At 43.7% G+C, this 19,266-nt stretch overlaps 1 protein-coding gene across 1 annotated transcript in view; it reads right to left on the bottom strand.

Moving 5' to 3' along the window:
- PTBP1 (polypyrimidine tract binding protein 1) overlaps positions 1-19,266 on the bottom strand; it is a 42,156-nt gene that overhangs the window by 3,017 nt on the left and 19,873 nt on the right. Inside the window, exons 3-13 of the mRNA XM_073594050.1 lie at positions 16,380-16,449; positions 11,485-11,657; positions 11,249-11,395; positions 10,229-10,399; positions 6,737-6,847; positions 6,446-6,617; positions 4,217-4,288; positions 3,838-3,950; positions 1,628-1,661; positions 887-979; positions 255-471 (exon numbers count right to left, since the gene is read on the bottom strand). Of these exons, the coding sequence (XP_073450151.1) occupies positions 255-471; positions 887-979; positions 1,628-1,661; positions 3,838-3,950; positions 4,217-4,288; positions 6,446-6,617; positions 6,737-6,847; positions 10,229-10,399; positions 11,249-11,395; positions 11,485-11,657; positions 16,380-16,449 (1,373 nt within the window). The remainder of the gene's footprint in view (positions 1-254; positions 472-886; positions 980-1,627; positions 1,662-3,837; positions 3,951-4,216; positions 4,289-6,445; positions 6,618-6,736; positions 6,848-10,228; positions 10,400-11,248; positions 11,396-11,484; positions 11,658-16,379; positions 16,450-19,266) is intronic.

Genomic DNA, 19,266 nt, shown 5'->3' with positions numbered 1-19,266 from the left:
GAGGAAAACCAGGCAGGGAAGTATTCTATACTGCACAAGGGGGTCCCATTAGTACTGTACAGATTCCTTAACCATTACATTTGACAGGTAATAAAAGTTATCATCCTCCTACAGGAACCTGCACAGAAGAGATCAGTAAAGTGTTCCTTCCTGATTCTTTCCCTATGGGTATGAGGGGCACAGGTAAGCATGCCACACCAATGGGATATGGGCCAACTGGCAGCTGCAAATCTAGTACCAACAAACAAGCTTACGGTATATTAGAGAGGTGGAGCGTGGCAGATGGCGGAAAGATATTTTGAAAGTTCTTGGAGCCTGGCTTCTTAAAGCGGTGGAGAGGAGAGTTTGTGAAATCTTTTGTTAATCCCTGGTCTTCCTGCCCCTCTCTAGGTAACTGAACAGTTTGGTGCTTCGACATAGTGATGCGAAGTGGTTTCCCATGAAGTCTTTGTCCATTTAAATGGCTCATAGCTATAAAAAAAAAAAAAAAAAAAAAAAAAAAGTAAAGCAAATCTAAGAATGTACAAGCATGATACCTGATTTTTACTTTTAATTACTATGCAGTTTCAAGATTAAAGCACAGACTGCAATAGCATAGGAAGAGCAGAGTATGCAGGGCAGGTTAATTTGAATCTGAATGCAAGCAACAGTAAACACTGATACCAGAGATGAAATGGCCTATTAAAGTGGCCTTTACCACATGTGTAACATTTCAGTCTTGATACCATTAATAAATTTTTTTTTAACTTGCTTACTGGCACTGCACCACAATTGTTAGGGTTAGCCATGAGACTGGACAAATCTTAGGTGCTTAATTACAAACTGAAAATACTCCATTCTTTGTATTGCAAAATACACATTTCCATCAGAGGTCAGTAGATCTTACCGAGTTGAGCTTGGTTCCCATCAGCCATCTGAACAAGTGCATTCTCTTTCTTGTTAAAGAGAATTTTTACTCTGTGTACATCACCATACACACCTTGGAAAAAAAATTGAAAAGTTAAAATACCCATGCATAAAACTTAAGTGCACATTTGTCATGAGCACAAACTCAAAAATTGTATGCTAATGGCATGCCAAGTTAGAACGTTAGCAAAAACCAAAATGAGCAGTCTAAGATGTTAGCTGCACTGCCAGACTAGAGTTTCCCCATGTTGTATGTCTACTGAGGGAGAAAATATATGATACAGTGAGGGGGCTTCCTAGTTCTCTCTACATTCAGCTGATGCAAAAATCAAAGCAGTATGGGGGGGGGGGCGTGCTCTTGTCGGATTTCTCCCTTACAGCTCTGCCTGTTCAATCTTACAATGTACAATGGATGGTCACAATCTTAAAGTTTACAGAATTACCCCACCCACAGCGCATTAGTAGGAAGATTTGATAAGCAACTACAGCTATCACCCAACTCTGCATGCCACTGCTTCGAAAAAACGTAAAGTGCAGTTCTACATAAAGGCTTTAGGAGGTTTGCAGCCGCTACACCACACAAAGATCTCACCATACTGTGGAAAAAAATAAATTTACTGTACTTTTCATTCACCCACCCAACACATCAAAAAAATGCATGCAGCACCCACCCCATAAAAAAAGAAAAAAAAATTGAATAGTAATAAAGTGCGAAACATACCGAAAAGAATAAAGAGGCATTGGGGTGTGACTCTCTTTAGAGAACAGCAGAGCAAGGCAGCGAAGGGACAGGGGTAGAGAAAAGGAGCCGAGGGGAGAGCACAGCTTGCAGAAATGGTCCACGAGGAATGTGTCACCGGAGGAGTGGTAGGAGCAGTTGACGGATGATATTCAAGGTGGTTAATATTTGAAGGATAGGTTGGATCCGGACAGCAGGGTGTTTGGGATTTTTTGGAAGGGAGAGTATGTTTTGTTTCACAAAGCACAACAGGAAGCAGAAGATGCCGTGCAGTCAGTTGGCAAAGAAATTCCGGATCAAGGTAAATAAAAATAAAAAAAGAAGGGGATGGGAGGAAAAGAAAAAAAGTAGCAAAAACAGGTCAGTAAATATATAAAGAAACAGGTACATAAGAATAAGTCTTCTAGATTAAAATGTTTAAAGACAGCTACTAAGTTTTAATTTGATGGAAAAGTAATACAATGAAACGAAACAAAAAGGTCATATGAGACAATATCCACAAGTTAAGGTGGTCAATGAGATGCCCTTTGAAAGCAGGTAATCCCTCAATAAGATACACACTGGAATACTCCAGAACACAAGTCTTATGCAAGCTGGGCTTTTGTCGTAATTTTGTTCAACTTCAGGGCTAGTACCACCACAAAAAGCCCCCGATAAGGTATGCCTTATAACAGGGGTCACCAAACTTTCCAAAGAACCAGTTTGGTCCTTCAGATTTTAGGGGGCCGGACTGTTGCCAGCGGGAGTGGAAATTTTCCCGGCATCAGTGGGCTTAAACATTACCACATTTGGTATTAGGGGGAAGAACAGTGCCCCATGTCAGTTAGCAGAATGGTGTCTTGTATCAGTGGAAGATAGTGTGTTCTAAGAGCCAGATAAAGGCAAGAAAAAGGCCACATCAGACCCCCAGACTGTAGTTTGGAGATCACTGCCCTACAACTAAAGGGAAAACCAAAAACTAGTTAAAAACACCTGTACAATGGGCATTATCCAGGCTCACAATTTGAACTAAATGATAAAAAAAAAAATTCTGGGATATTGTCTGCACATGTATCAAGAGATCTGCAACTAAGTCATTAGCAGGAAGAGTACTGTTAGTTCAGTCCCTAAGAGGGAAGTTAAGTCCATCCCTCAATTTAAGAAAAAGTAATTTTACATCTTGTTTTGTAAAAAAACTATTTGGGTCAAACACAAAAAAAAAAAAAAAAAAGTTTTACAGCACACATTTTAATGTAAAGCTACAAATTGTAAATTAGAACAAGTTTGGCATTTCAAAAGTAGTCAACTGGATTTCAACTAATTGTTAGTGGGATTAAACCCCAAAACATTGCAGCTGACCAATCCCAACATGTAACAGCTGCGTTTTATTTTGTTGATCAATCCAGCAACACCTCCTTATGTAGGGTGGCTCCACTCTGAATAGAGGGCACAGTTGAACCACCCTGGGTCAGCAGAAACATCCAAAAAAATTCCCTTTTGGTTAAACGTTTTACAGAAATGACTGACAGTGATGTAAGCATCCCTGTAGATGCTACTTTTGATGGACAGCTGGGTCTTTTTAATATCTCCTGCACTGATGAGGCTGCACCAATTTGGAATTGATGGGCACTGACCGGTGTTACTAATTGGCGATTCAGATGGGCACTGATTGGCATTTGATGGTGCTGCGCTGATAATCAATGCACTCCACCCTCTGACAGGAGAGTCGCCGATCAGTTCTCCCTGTTAGCACGAACTGAGGAAAGCTAATTAGAGGCACTTGCTCTAATTTACCACATGATTAGCTGTGACCAAGAGCCTCCATCAGAGGCGCTTTACCATGATCAGAGATGCGGTGTCAGACACCGTGCGATCCTGCTGGATGTCATGACGCCCTGTCAGGACAACTGAACCACTTCCCAGCCAAGATATTGTTATAGGCCAGGCAGGAAGTGGTTGAAGGAGATCTATAAATTACACTCGCTGATAGATTCATCAAATGAAAAGGAAAAAAAAAAAAAAAGCCTGCCAAAAGAGAATACAGCCACCACATCCAAGAATTGGTAAGCTGCAATATTGTTTAGGTTTCATTCCACTTACTAAATTGTATTAAACCAAGCTTGATGTCAAAGTTGATGACTTTAGATCAATGTTTCAGGTTTACAAGTGTTCCAGTGGCAACCATTTTATTTTAGCCACAAAATGCCACTAACCTCTGGGTTAAGGTTGCTGATAAGCAGAACAGCGTTTCCAGGCATTGCCAACCCTGGGATGCCAAGTCTACTGGCAGCAGACGGAAGTGTAAGAGGTGTAAGTCCATGGATACCTAGAAGAAAAGAAAACAGCCATTCAATACACTACTGGGTGCGTACGTCTAAATTCTGACTTGAAATTGATTAGGGAAGCTTTAACTCCCCACACTGACCATGTAGACAATATTTCCCCTTCATTCTGTCAGCATAGGTCCAAACTCCCTAACACAAACAGCAATATTCTAACCACTCCATACAGAAATCAAAGCCAATTTAGGGTCTCAAATTCACGTACATACATATACATTATAGGAGGGATGGGAGAAAAAATTAAACATACCCTGTTGGATTGCAAAAGCTGGTGGAAAACCAGCACTTGCATAAGGATTTGCAGATATCAGTCCTGGAGCGCCTGAAAGAAAGGGGGGAAAAGCTACTGTAGGATTAGTAAGAACAGAGGATTTCGTTTTACCAGTTACAGGCTGAACACATTCAGCTGCACCACATTTTAAGCATGCCATACTTACCTGAGCATTGTAATGAATTTGCACAGCGCAGCCCTGATCCGCCTCTTCAAATCCAAAAGCCACTCCCAACCCATCTGTCCATAAGACACCATGACTCAGCCCTGACCTTCTACTCCGCTGATTGACATAAGGGGGAGCCAATGGCCCCTGCATCTCAGCCAATAAGGAGCTAGAGAGATCCCTGGGATGGAGATAAGGCTTCAATATGGGGGGAGTTGCACACTGAAGGTCTTTTACCTTCATGCATAGAATGCATGAAGGTAAAAAGCCATCAGCCTTTAAAACTACAGTAAAACCTTGGTTTGAGTGTAACTTGGTTTGAAAGCGTTTTGCAAGACAAGCAAAATTAAATTTTGAATTGGTAAACAAATAGCGTCAAGTCACAACCGAGTATAAAAGAGAAGAGGTGCCTCCAAGTGTAGCAATATGGTTACATTTAGCGATTCACATGGTTGATTAAAACAGGCACATCTAAGGCCACCTTCACACTGAGGCACTGGCCGTGTTGATGGTAAAGCGTAGCTAGTTTTAGTGGCACTTTTCGGCCGCTAGCGGCTGAAAAAGGGTTAAAAGCACCCGCAAAGGGCCACTGCAGAAGCGTTTTGACAGCACTGGCCATTGATTTCAATGGCAGGGTTGGTTTAGGAGTTGTGTGTACACCACTACCAAACCACCCCAAAGATGCTGCTTGCAGGACTTTCCCTGTCCTGCAAGCGCACCGCCCCAGTGTGAAAGCACTCTGGCTGCAATGGTTTGATTGTGATAGTGTGAAAGCACTCTGGCTTTCACACTGGGGCTGCAGAAGAGACAGTTGAGTCACTTTTCAGGCACCATTTTAAGCACTAAACACCTTAGTGTGAAAGTGGCTCAAGTATACAGGCATCCTGGGTAAAACTGTCCACATAGACCATCCGCACCGCCACCATCCCTTCCACGAGCTCTTCAAGCTTCGCTTTTAGATTGCTCTACTGCAGGGTAGTCTTCCCGGTCACGATTGCAGACTGACAGCGGTGAGAGCCGGCAGTGTGGAGAATGGTCTATGGAAAGGTTTACCCCAGATGCCTGCATACGCCTGTTTTAATCAGCCACGCGAGTTTCTGAATGTTGTACTTTCATTAAAGGTAATCATATTGCTACACCTAAAAGGCACCTCTCCTCTTAGGCCTCTTTCACACGGATGATCCGTATGTCCGTTTTTCATCCATCCGTTTTCGGATGAAAAACGGACATACAGTCATCCCTATGGAGCGTCGGATGTCAGCGGTGACATGTCCGCTGACATCCGACCCCGCTCCGATCCGAAAAGTGTAACGGAGGAAAAACCTACTTTTCCCTCCGTTTTCGGATCGGATCGGATGACGACGGACACTACGGACCGTCATCATCCGATCCCCCCATAGGGGAGAGCGGCGCTCTGACAGGTCCGTCGCTGCACAGCGTGCAGCGATGCACCTGTCATCTTCCTGCTCAGCGGGGATCGGCGGAGCGATCCCCGCTGAGCCAGCGTGTGTTCACGGGGCGGATCATGACTGATCTGCCCCGTGTGAAAGAGGCCTTATACTCTAGCTCATGCCAGATTTTGCGTCTAATACCTGTGGAGGCTGCCGTTTGTAAATGGACATTTTATGGTTACACAACCCACCACATTGCTACAATCTTTTTATATGGATTATAAACTGAAGGAATTCTGAAGAAATGGTTGTGGAACGAATCATGGCGTTTCCATTATTTCTTATGGGGAAATTCACTTTGATATACAAGTGCTTTGGACTACAAGCAGGTTTCCGGAACAAATTATGCTCGCAATCCAAGGTTTTACTGTACTTTAATATCACTGGATGCTTGCTGGCCTCACAAGTTTGAGTACTATAACTCACTTTATACTAGAAGAAATGCAACACTTCAAACAAGTTCAGTGGGCAGCAATTTTTCAGGAACCAGACTAAGTGTGGGCATTGTTAATGTGGATCACCAGTTTACACAGGATGTAACAAATAGGGCACAGCCAGTGTTCCACATTTCAAGTTTGTTGTGATTCTCACCAAAGGCTGCAATGGTTTGATCCAAAGAGGGCTGTCCATCACCAGAAGGAAGGTCTGGACGGGTGTAATCCCGACTTTTGTCATTATTGTACTTTACGTTGAGGCTGGTGAGCTTGGAGAAGTCAATACGCAGTGTACAGCAAGCATTATAAATATTCTGTCCATCAAGAGCCTAAAAAGAAGAATCTACTGTTAGGCATCTCTACACAAACCTGCTAGCAAATGAGAAGAATGTGTAGGTGAAAAAAAAAAAAAAAAAAAAAAAAAAAAAAGAAAAATGCATCTACTCACCAGTTTGGCATGTTGGGCACACATGGGATCAGAATACTGAAGAAGCGCCTGAAACTGATTGTTCTTTGTAAAAGTAATAATCTTCAGAACTGTCCCAAATTTGGAAAAGATCTATGAAAAACAATCAAGTGTTAAAGTAACCCTCTAACTAGAGCTTAACCAAGTTAACCACTCAAGGACCACCCACTGCATATATATTGCGGCAGGACAGCCCTATTGCGCGAAATGACATACCCATAAGTAGTTTCATGCACAAGTTACTGTGGGCGCACTTGCTGCTCAGCAGGGGAGCTGATGCATGGGTCCAGCGGCCGCAATGTCCGGCCACCTGCGATTGCTCCTCAGAGCCAGAACAGGGATCTGCCAATGCAAACAGATCCCTGTCCTGTCGGGAGTAGTGCGATAGTCTGTTCCTAGTTATCAGGAACAGCAATCACTCTGTACTCCATCAGTCCACTCCTTCCCCCTACAGTTAGAAACACCTCCCTAGGACACTTAACCCCTTCCCTGCCAGTGTCATTTACAGTGATCAGTGGCTATTTTATATTGTGATTCTGTACTTGCCAAATATGCTGCAGAAATCTTCCTCAGAGTCTGGTTGCATCCATTTTAACTGTGGGGGCAGCTGAAGCTACCTGTTCACTTCCTCCATTTACACAGACACACCCCTCCAGCTCTCACTGGCCCTCTGACTCCTCCCCTCCTTGCAAACGCACGAGAGAGCTGTGCATGTCATGTCAAGTCATAAGGCTAGGCCTAGGCTTTTTACCAAACAGGAAGTGGGCTGTATAAGGCATCTACTGGCAAAAAAAAAAAAATCTATCCAAAGTTAAAGGGCAGAAGATTTAATAGAAAGACGAAAAAAACAAACAAAAAAAAAAAAAAAACTAAAGTTCTGCTTTAAGTGATTAAAGGCTATAAATTTTAGCAATTGGGATTACAAGGTCCATGTGAACAAAAAGTATTTTAGATACAGCACCAGTACTAATGCGCAAACCAGATAAAATGAAAAACTAAGTAGCTGCCAACATAAAAAAAGTGTTCCCACAAAGTGCTAACAGAGCAATTAGGCGCTTACTAAATCCTAAAATAGTGGCAGCCCAAGTTACTAAAGTGAACAAATTATAAATGTAATAAATCCTTCACAAGAAATACTGGGCAATATTCCAAAATTACAGAGACAATCCAGTGTAAATATATGTCAAGCGCTGCATAAACTGTCTGCGCTATATAAATCCTGTATAATACGACACAAGTACATCTTCAATACAGTGCAAAAGTACAAACGTGATAAATTTCTTCAATAAGTGCAATTGTGTGAATAAATGAACGTGTCTAATCAAAAGTTCATAAGTGCTTTGTGCAAGACAGCAGGAAAATCCAATTCATCCTATGTTTTACTGCATCATAGCATGCCCTATTCTATGATGCGGTAAAGCATAGCATGATGGGAAATTACATTTTCTGGATGTCCCAGGAAGTCAGGGCTTCCAAAGTATAAAAGAAAGTCAGCAAGCATGTTCAGTTTAAGCTGGTACAGTGTCTGTATTCACCCCCCCTTGGCATTTTCTCATGCTTTGCTGCCTCAACCTGCAATTAACATGGATTTGCAGAACATGCCCACAACTTTGAAGATTTTTTAAATAGGACAAAACAGAAAAAAAAAAAAAGTCAATGTGCATAACTATTCACCCCCCTAAAGTCAATACTTTTTAGAGCCACCTTTTGTGGCCATCACAGCTCCAGGTTGCTTCCCCCCCCCCCCCCCCCCCCATGAGCTTGCCACATCTTATCACTGGGATTTATGCCCATTCCTCCTTGTAAAACTGCTCCAGCTCCTTAAAGTTCGATGATTTGCGCTTGAACAGAAAGGTTCCATGCCAACACATTTACATGTTTCCCTTAAACCACACAAGTGTTGCTTTAGCAGTATGTTGGGGTCATTATCCTGCTGGAAGGTGAACCTCCATCCTAGCCTCAAATCACAGTGGCACAGGTTTTGCTCAATATCCATTTAGCACCTTCCATCTTTCCCTCAACCCTGACCAGTTGACCAGTTTCCCAGTTCCGACTGCTGAAAAACAACCCCACAGCATGATGCTGCCACCACCATGTTTCACTGTGGGGATGGTGTTTTGGGTGATGTGATGGGTTTGCACCAGACATAGCATTTTCTTTGATGGTCAAAAAGTTCAATTTTAGTCTCAGACCAGAGCACCTTCCTCCATACATTTTGGGAGTCTCCCACATGCCTTTTCGCAAACTCAAAAATGTGCCATTTGTTTTTTGCTGAAAGTAATGGCTTTCTTCTGGCCACTCTGCCATAAAGCCCAACTCTATGGAGCGTACAGCTTATTGCTGTCCTATATACAGATCCTTCAGCCACTGCTGTGGAACTCTGCAGCTCCTCCAGGGTTACCTTAGGTCTCTGTGCTGCCTCTGATTAATGCCCTCCTTTCCAGGTCCGTGAGTTTTGGTGTGCAGCCGTCTCTTGGCAGGTTTGCTGTTGTGCCATGTTCTTCCCATTTGGGAATGATAGATTTGATGGTGCTCCTAGGGATCAAAGCTTTGGATTTTTTTTTTTTTTTTTTTTTTATAACCTAACCCTGACTTGTACTTCTCAACATTGTCCCTTGTTTAGAGAGTTCCTTGGTCTTCATGGCAGTGTTTGGTTAGTGGTGCCTCTTGCTTAGGTGTTGCAGCCTCTGTGGCCTTTCAAAAAGGCGTGTATAAGTAATGACAGATCATGTGACACTTAGATTGCACACAGGTGGACATCATTTCACTAATTATGTGACTTCTGAAGGTAATTGGTTGCACCAGAGCTTTTTATGGGCTTCATAACAAAGGGGGTGAATACATACACACGCCAATCAGTTTTTTTTATTTCTGAAAAATAGTTTTATGTATAGATTTTTCTAATGTTACTTCAACTTAGACTATTGTGTTCTGATCGATCAAAGGATTTGATCACTGTGGAACCAGGAGTTTCATTTATACAGAGGCTTGACTTGACCTGTAGGGCAGCGCTATGCCGGCGGTATAGCCGTGCTGCCACACTGATTTCAATGGGCAGGTGTATACACTGCTCCAAAGATGCTGCTTGCAGGAGTTTTTTTTTTTTTTAACGTCCTGCAAGCACACCACTGTGAAAGCACTCGGGCTTTCACACTGGAGAGAAAGGAGCAGCGCTTTACAGGCACCATTTTTAGCATTGTAGTGCCTGTAAAGCAGTGTGAAAGGGGTCTTATTCACTGTATTGCCACTGGAGCAATTGAACTATATTATTGAAGACATGTATCATGTTTATTCATCATTTGCACTGTTTTTAAGATACTCAATATTTGCACTGGATGGTCTTCAAGTATTATTTTTGGAATATTGCACAGTATTACATTTAAAATTTGTGTTCACTTTAGTAACCGCCACATTACTGTTTAACTTTATCACCAAAAAATTAAAGTTACACAACCACAACCCATGGACATGTACCTGTTGTAAGACATCAAGAGTAACTGGGTAGAAAAGGTTTTCCACAATTATCCTGAGGACTGGGCTCTGTCCTGATATAGCCATGCCAGCATCCACAGCAGCCGCCGTAGCCGACAGTGCAACATTTCCAGATTGGACAGAATTCACAGCCAGCAAGGCTGCTTGTGCTCGCTGAAATTAAAGCATATATAAATAATTTTTAAAAACTTATTTCAGTTAAACTATGAAAGTTAAATAAGTGTTCTTTCCAGTTTCACACTAGCTCCCCAGACAACTTATTCCTCCTACATTACCACATAGCATTACAATTTGGGCCTGTGCCAAGAGCCTATAAAGCTGGCTTTTTTATTTTTTATGTCATCTTAAAGCTGAACTCAGCGATTGCTGGTTCGCTCGCTCTCCACAGTCTGAGGACCTGGATTTTGCCCCCCCCCCCTGCAGCCTTACAAGACCACATGTCCCATGAGGCTGCATGGCCATTCACAGAGCATCATGTGCAGTGGGGAGCCAGGACAGTACCAGAATTTAATATAAGTTAGTGTATGTAGCTGCTACCTTTTTTTTTTTCCAAAGTCCGATACAAATACTGCAGCTGCTGACTTAAAATAAGGACACTTGCCTATCCAGGGTGCCAGCGATGTTCTCACCTGAAGCCGATCTGTCCCTCGGCTCCAGGGTGGAGGCCCTGGCATCTTGAGTAAGGGAATCAGGAAGTGAAGCCTTGCGGCTTCACAGCCCGGGTCCCTACTTTGCATGCGTGATTCACACTGCGCATCCTGACAACTGGTCCCTACGCGACTCCCAGAAGACAGCAGGGGGGCAGACATGGAAACGACCAGAAGTTCCACTTTTGGGTGGAACTCTGCTTTAGGCCAAATTTATACTTCCTACAGTTGACAATGACTAAAAACCTGGTCAAGGCAAATTAGGCAGTCAATACAGGAAAAGAGGGGGGCTGGTGTTGGACACTAAATTTTATACTTTCCTTCAAAGTAAATTGTTTCAAAACTCATTACTCACAGCTTGATTAGGAGAGTTATCAGTCTTCAGTTCTTTGTGATTTGAAAACTGGATATAGATTGGCTGACTTCTGAGCACAGGTGTAACTGTTGCAAAGTAATTCACCATGGTGTTTGCAGCCTCCTCTGTACTCATCTCTAGAAAAGCCTAAAAACAAAAAAGTTAATTTATAAATCCTATGTCCCACAAGTTGCCAATAATGTACAGTTCAACTGAAAATAAAATGTTAAACATACCTGATTTTTGCCCTTTAGCATCAAAAGGTTGGTGACTTTTCCAAATGGAAGGCCAAGAGATATAACTTCAGCTTCAGTAACATCTCCTGGAAGCTGTCTTACATGAATCACTCTAGAGCCAACACTTACAGATCTGTTGTCTCCCTTAAATTTCTTGCTGTCATTTCCATTTGCTAAAAAAAAAAAAAAAAAAAAAAAAAAAAAAATTGTAAAAAGTCAAACAGAATAAAAAAGTGGTCTTGCCCTTTCAATCATTTACGCTTCAGTGTTTTGAGTTACGATTATCCTTTGCTTTTGACCAACATATTACATATTTAAATTAGCAAACCTGATTTTAAAGTGTTGCACTAGCCAACAGTTGAACAGTTGGTAAGGCCGTTTGTAATTCTTGGAAAGATTGCCAATCGACTGTAAACCGCTACAAAATAGTCTACTCTAAACATCAGTCTTAAAGTGGCGTTCCACCCAAAAATAGAACTTCCACTTTAAGTGATGGTGACCCCCCTGACATGCCACATTTGGCATGCAATTTTTTTGGGGGAGTGGATACCCTCTAGAGGCATCCAGCTCCCACTTCCTCCTGGGGCACCAGAAGGAAGTTCACCTCTCCCCCCTCCCTGCAATCTTCTCAGACACATCACAGGTCCCAGAAGATTGCCCAGCCATGGTATGAAGCCACAGCTGGGCACCCACGGTAAGAACACTGGTGCTGTGGAGAGGAGCAGGGCTTTGTACGCCTGCATCGCTGGACAGGTGAGTGTCAATTAAAAAAGTCAGCAGCTATACTTTTTGTAGCTGCGGTCAGAACTCCGCTTTAAGCCGGCCACAAATTGAAGTTTAGCTGGTTCAGCAGGGACCAGCTGAATTGCGACCCATGAATGGGCAGGCTAGTTGTACTCAAAGTGGAAATTTACCCAAAACAACTTGCTCCTTGCTGGAGGCTGCCATTTTGCTGACACCCAGAGCCCTCAAACAGCAGTAAATTAAAAAAAATGGAACTAAATCAAATGATTTAAGGCCGGTTTCACACTGGGGCGGTGGGTGCATCGGCAGTAAAACACCGCTATTTTTAGTGGCGTCTTAGCTGCGGTATTCGGCTGCTAGCGGGGTGGTTTCAAACACCCCGCTAGCGGCTGAAAAGGGGTTAAAACGGCCCGCAAAGCGCCGCTGCAGCAGTGCTATGCCGGCGGTATAGCCACGCTTCCCCATTGATTTCAGTGGGTGTATACACCACTCCAAAGATGCTGCTAGCAGGACTTTTTCAGCATCTTGCTAGCGCACCGCTTTAGTGTGAAAGCCCTTGGAGCTTTCACATTGGAGACACATCAGCGGCTGTTTCAGGTCGGTTTGCAGGTGCCATTTTTAGTGCACTAGCACCTGCAAAACGACCCAGTGTGAAAGGTGTCTTAGGCCCCTTTCACACGAGGGCGGCGTCAGCGGTAAAGTGCCACTATTGTTAATGGCGCTTTACCGTCTGCATTCACGCTTTGCTAGCAGCTGAGAAAGGGTTAAAAACCACAGCAAAGTGCCTCTGCAGAGGCGTTTTGCCGGCGGTATAGCCACGCTGTCCCATTGGATTTCAATGGGCAGGAGCAGTGTATACACCGCACCGAAGATGCTGCTAGCAGGACCATTTCCCCATCCTGCTAGCGCATCGCTCCCTCGGGGCTTTCACACTGGAAACAGCAGTGGCTGTTTCGGGTCAGTTTGCAGGCGCTATTAGCGCAATAGTGCCTGCAAACCACCGCAGTGTGAAAGGGGCCTTATAGTTTCAAAAACTTACATTCCTGGAATGCTGGAATTGCCAACTGTCACATTTGCTTGTGTCCACAACCAAACTGTCAAACGGCTGGTGCCATAACTGATCACATGAGCAGCACGATGGCAGTTGCAGTTTAAACAGAAGCAGCTACCTTGGCTGTAAATGATAGGAGGGTTTAATTCTGGCCCCATTCACAACTGAGTGTAGCGTTTTCAGGCAGAAAGACGCACGATTTTGTACAGGTCAAAAAGGTCATCAATGTGAAAAGCAGAAAACACCTGTATAATCTGCCTAAAAATAGTTTCAGAACTTGTTTGAGCAGAGATGCGAACCATCTCCATAGAAAATGTTTTTTCCCTCTCCAGCATAGCTTCAAGCTACAAAACGCTCAGGTGTAAATGGGGCCTTAATGCTCCGCAGATCAGCCCCTACCAACTCAGCAGTGCCTAAATGCTGAAAATGGGAAAGCAACTAAGCATGTGCAGAGCAAGGCGAGAGTGCATTGCTGGATTTTTACACAGTATAGACACTTTTGTTTTACATGGCTATACCTGCAAAAGGGGCCAGCCTGAAGTGATTTAGCAGGACTTGATCAATTGGCTTAAAGCGGAACCTTAGTCAGAAAATTAACTTTTCAGTAAAACAGTGTGTTGGGTTTTTCATTCGATCACTGCCAGCAGTGATTATATAGACGGCTGGGAAAACTCCCACTGTAGAGATTACAATAGCTCCATAGGAGGGATTTCTTTAACACGGACTCCTTTGATGTGGGAATTGAGCAATTTTTTTCAACCTGTGGCTGAAGGAAAGAAAATCAAAATTGCATAGTGTACCGTCTGCCTAAACAGGCCAAACAGTATAGCAATTCAATTAACCACTTCCAGGCCTCCCACCATGGATATATGTTGCTATGTTTATGTTAAATACCGTTATGGCAGCAGAAAGCTGCCATAACCCCAGTATTTTTTTCAACAGTCCGCTTTAAGATAAGTGGTCTCCATGGTGGAGTCGCAGCAAGATCACTTATCGAAGGCAGGAGAGGTGCCCACCCCTCCTGTTGAATACCTTCATCTGACGCTTACTGAATCTGTCAGTAGCAGCAGAGGCGATCCCGTTGGGCAGGGAGTGAGGGAATGATGGCCCCCACTTGACTGGGCCATTGGATAACAGGAGTGACGTCAAACGCCATTTCCTCCCAACAACCTTAAAAAAGCAAGAAGTCTTTTCTCTTACATGTAAATGAGTCTTTGACCCCAGATTCCACATTAAAGAGGTCCTGTCATGTTTTTTTCCTATTACAAGGGACATTTACATTCCTTGTAATAGGAATAAAAGTGAGCCCAAATGTTTTATTTTTTTTAAAGGGACAGTAAAAATAAAATTTTAAAGCAACCCCGTACCGTGCTCACATGCAGAAGCAAAAACGCAAGTCTGACCCGTATATGTAAATGGTGTTCAAACCACACGTGAGGCATCACCACAATCGTTACAGCAAGAGCAATAATTCTATCAAAAGACCTCCTCTAACTCAAAACTGGTAAGATTGTTGCCCTTTAAGTTTTTTTTTATATAGAAAATATAAAAATACAAAAAACTGCTGCACAAATATGGTGTGACGAAGTATTGCAACAACCCCCATTTTATTCTCTAGGGCAATGGTTCTCAACCTTACAAGTGCCGTGACCCCTTGATAAAATTTCCCAAGTTGCGGGGACCCCTAACAGTAAAATTATTTTCCGAGTGTGGGTTGTCAACACGCAAAACAAGTAATTTGCGTCCATAACCTAGAGACATTTAGCGCTCCAAGTCCCTTCCACTTGTAAAGTAATAAAACCCCTTATGGTACATTTTAAGATGTACTACTCTGTTCTTTCCCTTCCACCCCTATTTTCCTCTCCATGTATTCTCCATTTTTATTCCTTCTTACGTGTGTGTGGGGCGTTGGGATGAGTGGCAGTGCGGGGCGGAGTTCTAATGAGCCAACTTAGGTGCTCTTGATCAAGGTCATCTGCTGATCTGAGAACTGTAGTGGGGACTTTTAATGGCAATTCTAATCACAGGTAGTGTTACTGTGTCTCTGGTTTCATTGTGTCACCAGCTCTGTGGTGTCTTGTAGCAATGACACTATGCTGAAATCAGGAGATGGGGTCTCCTCCAGCTTCTCCCACTTCACATTCCTCACCAGTCAGCTGACCTCTAGTCTGTCCCCCACTCATGCCATGAACTGAATGAGCGGCAGCGAAGAGGCTGAGTGGGCGGCCGTGGGCTCCAGGAACAGCCTAGCTGGGTGGCCACGAAAAGGCTGGGAGAGCGGTGCGGGCTTCAGGAACAGCCCAGGATTGGGTGACCCCTGGCAAATTGTCGATCGACCCAAGGGAGTCCCGACCCCCCAGTTGAGAACCACTGCTCTAGGGTGTCAAAAATATATAGTTTTGAGGCAGTGGGGTTCTAGGTAATTTTCTAACAAAAAAAAACAAAAAATGTGGTTCCATAAATATGCACACCCTTAATACTGTTTTCATAAAATCAAAAAGCATGTGATTCAACAATCTTTGGGGGTATAAATTTATCAGCATTATTGCATATCTTGATTTTTGCCTACTCTTCCATGCAAATCTTTGATTGGGCAGGCATCTCCAGTGCACATGCTGGTGCCAGTATAATGCTGCCACTGGGCTTCCTTGTCATGTTCTCACAATCTGACATATTGGGAGCACTATTGCCACCAAAAGTGGACAGACTCAAGGGGGAGAAAAAAAAAAAAAAAAAAAAAAATAAACTTGCCATGCTCCCAACCCAAAGGACTGAATGCTTTTCAAAAAAGGTGAATGTACAAAGTATTTAAAGTTATGCATATTTATGAAACTACATTTTTTATCCCTCCCTTAAAGACTTTAGTTTTTTTAATGGATTTGCACAGATTAAAAAGTCACATTGAAGGTTGACAAATTTATTTTCTTCATTAAAAAAAGCCATTTTTAAAGTGTAGATTTTACATCCACTGTAGAACGACCAACATCCTTCCTATACAGGCACTTACTGCACCATCAAGACTAAAAGCTGCATTGTGATTTCAGCATTTGAAGAGGCATTGAAAAAATTAAAAGAACCGCACCATAGAAAAGAACTTTACCTGCAGAAGCAGAGTTGCTCATGATAAAGGGTCCGTTAGTAACGCAAGAGAAAAGTTCGTCAGATCCCCGCTGGAAGAGAGAAAAAAAATAAATAAATAAAGTTGTATGTAAAGCACTGAAAACAAAAAAAAAAAAAGTTAACCCAATGCCACATGCAACTTCCTAGTAAACTAGTGTCATTTCTGTACTGTTGCAATGCAAAGATCTTTCCAAACCACAAACTGCAATGCATACATAACTGGTGTGTGCAAAAGGACATGAAACAGTCAACATTTCTGTTAACAGCATTTTCCCAGGAGGACAGAAACATTTGAAAAATATATACAGGGCCAAAACAGTTTAAAACTGTCCTCTTGCCAGAACCAGTGCAGAAAAGTTCTATTATAAGAAGTTTATAAACTAGATATTACAAACTCCATGTGTCAAGCTACAATTCAGCCTTAAATAAAGCCAGACCCCACTCACAGCTCCACCCTTTTCATTTGCTATACACGTTCCATAAACATTTTAAGTGGCTGCAGGTGAAGACTAGTGATGAAAAGTAAGAAAAGCTGGACATTTTCTAGTGAATGTTCCTAGAGATAAACTAGATTGGCACACCAAGTTTCATTGATATAGGTGCCTGCCACCATTTTCAGCAGCACCACATTTACTTTAGCCTTCAAAAACCCTTACACCCTAGGCCGTGAGCATCCACATGGACATGTTCAAAGCATGCATTTATATACAGATTACAGGGTAGCAGAATGTCCTGAGGCAATAGGCTTGCAGTTTCCGCTAAGGACAAACCAGGAGATGTATGGTCACACCACAAGTACCAGGATGCAAATAAAATGAAATTTAAAGTATTTTCAAACAGAAATAGGATTTTTAGGGGGATGGTATGTATTTTCCAGTAGGCATAACCCAGTAGTTAAAAAATCATGAGAGGAGAGGGGGAGACCATCCAGTCATTGCCCCCCCTCGCAATCGCTCCCAGCCAATCAGAATCATTCCTCTGCTGCTGTATGCTAAACAGCAGCAAAGGAAATGATGTAATCTCTCCTCTGCTCGGTATTTTCTGTTCTGGTGCCGAGGAGAGAAGACTTCACTGTGAGTGCACCAACACACACACACACACACACACACTTTACACCCCCGATCACCCCCCCCCCGGTCACACTGACAACAAGCAGTTTTTTTTCTGATTACTGCATGGTGTCAGTTTGTGACAGTTAGTGTGGTAGGGCAGTTAGTGCTAGCCCCCTGTAGGTCTAGGGTCTCCCCCCCCCCCCCCCCCCCCAACTCCCCCTAATAAAGCTGTATTAGTGTCACTGGTGACACTAGTTAGGGAGGTAAATGTTTAGGTTCGCCGTCAGCGTTTTATAACGACAGGGACACCCCGTATACTATCTAATAAATGTTTTAACCCCTTGATTGCCCCCTAGTTAACCCTTTCACCACTGATCACCGTATAACTGTTACAGGTGACTCTGGTTAGTTTATTTTTTTTTTTTTTTATAGTGTCAGGGCACCCGCCGTTTATTACCGAATAAAGCTTTAGCCCCCTGATCGCCCGGTGGTGATATGAGTCGCCCCAGGCAGCGTCAGATTAGCGCCAGTAGCGCTAACACCCACGCACGCAGCATACACCTCCCTTAGTGGTATAGTATCTGAACGGTTCAATATCTGATCTAATCAGATCTATACTAGCGTCCTCAGCAGTTTAGGCTTCACAAAAACGCAGTGTTAGCGGGATCAGCCCAGATACCAGCTAGCACCTGCGTTTTGCCCCTCCGCCCAGCGCAGGATCGATCACTGTCACAAAACACTAAATGCATAACTGCAGCGTTCACAGATCCCTGCAATCGCTAACAGTTTATTAGCGTTTTGGTGAACTGGCAAGCACCAGCCCCAAGCAGCGTCAGGTTAGCGCCAGTACCACTAACACCCATGCACGCACCGTACACCTCCCTTAGCCTCGGTTCACACCAGAGGCGGCACGACTTGCAGGTCGCCTCACCGAGGCGACCTGCACACGACTGCCCGGGCGACTTGCAAAACGACTTCTGTATAGAAGTCTATGCAAGTCGCCCCCAAAGTCGTACAGGAACCTTTTTCTAAGTCGGAGCGACTTGCGTCGCTCCCCTTAGAACGGTTCCATAGCACAGAACGGGAGGCGACTTGTCAGGAGAACCGAGCCTTAGTGGTATAGTATCTGAACGGATCTAATCAGCCCAGATACCTGCTAGCACCTGCATTTTGCCCCCCCGCCCGGCCCAGCCCACCCAAGTGCAGTATCGATCTATCACTGACACAAAACACTAAACGCATAATTGCAGCGTTCGCAGTCAGGCCTGATCCCTGCGATCGCTAACAGTTTTTGGTAGCGTTTTGGTGAACTGGCAAGCACCAGCGGCCTAGTACACCCTGGTCGTAGTCAAACCAGCACTGCAGTAACACTTGGTGACGTCGCGAGTCCCATAAGTGCAGTTCAAGCTGGTGAGGTGGCAAGCACAAGTAGTGTCCCGCTGCCACCAAGAAGACAAACAGGCCTGTCATGCCCATAATGCCCTTCCTGCTGCATTCGCCAATCCTAATAATTGGGAACCCAATACTTCTGCAGCACCCGTACTTCCCCCATTCACATCCCCAACCAAATGCAGTCGGCTGCATGAGAGGCATTTTTATGTCCTCCGAGTACCCCTACCCAACGAACCCCCCAAAAAAGATGTTGTGTCTGCAGCAAGCGCGGATATAGGCGTGACACCCGCTATTATTGTCCCTCCTGTCCTGACAATCCTGGTCTTTGCATTGGTGAATGTTTTGAACGCTACCATACACTAGTTGAGTATTAGTGTAGGGTACAGCACTGCACAAACTAGGCACACTTTCACAGGGTCTCCC

Source organism: Aquarana catesbeiana, linkage group LG01, assembly GCF_042186555.1.
Source record: "Aquarana catesbeiana isolate 2022-GZ linkage group LG01, ASM4218655v1, whole genome shotgun sequence".
Lineage (NCBI taxonomy): Eukaryota > Metazoa > Chordata > Amphibia > Anura > Ranidae > Aquarana > Aquarana catesbeiana.
The sequence above is the reverse complement of the archived record's forward strand: the minus strand, read 5'-3'. Positions and strand labels throughout refer to the sequence as shown.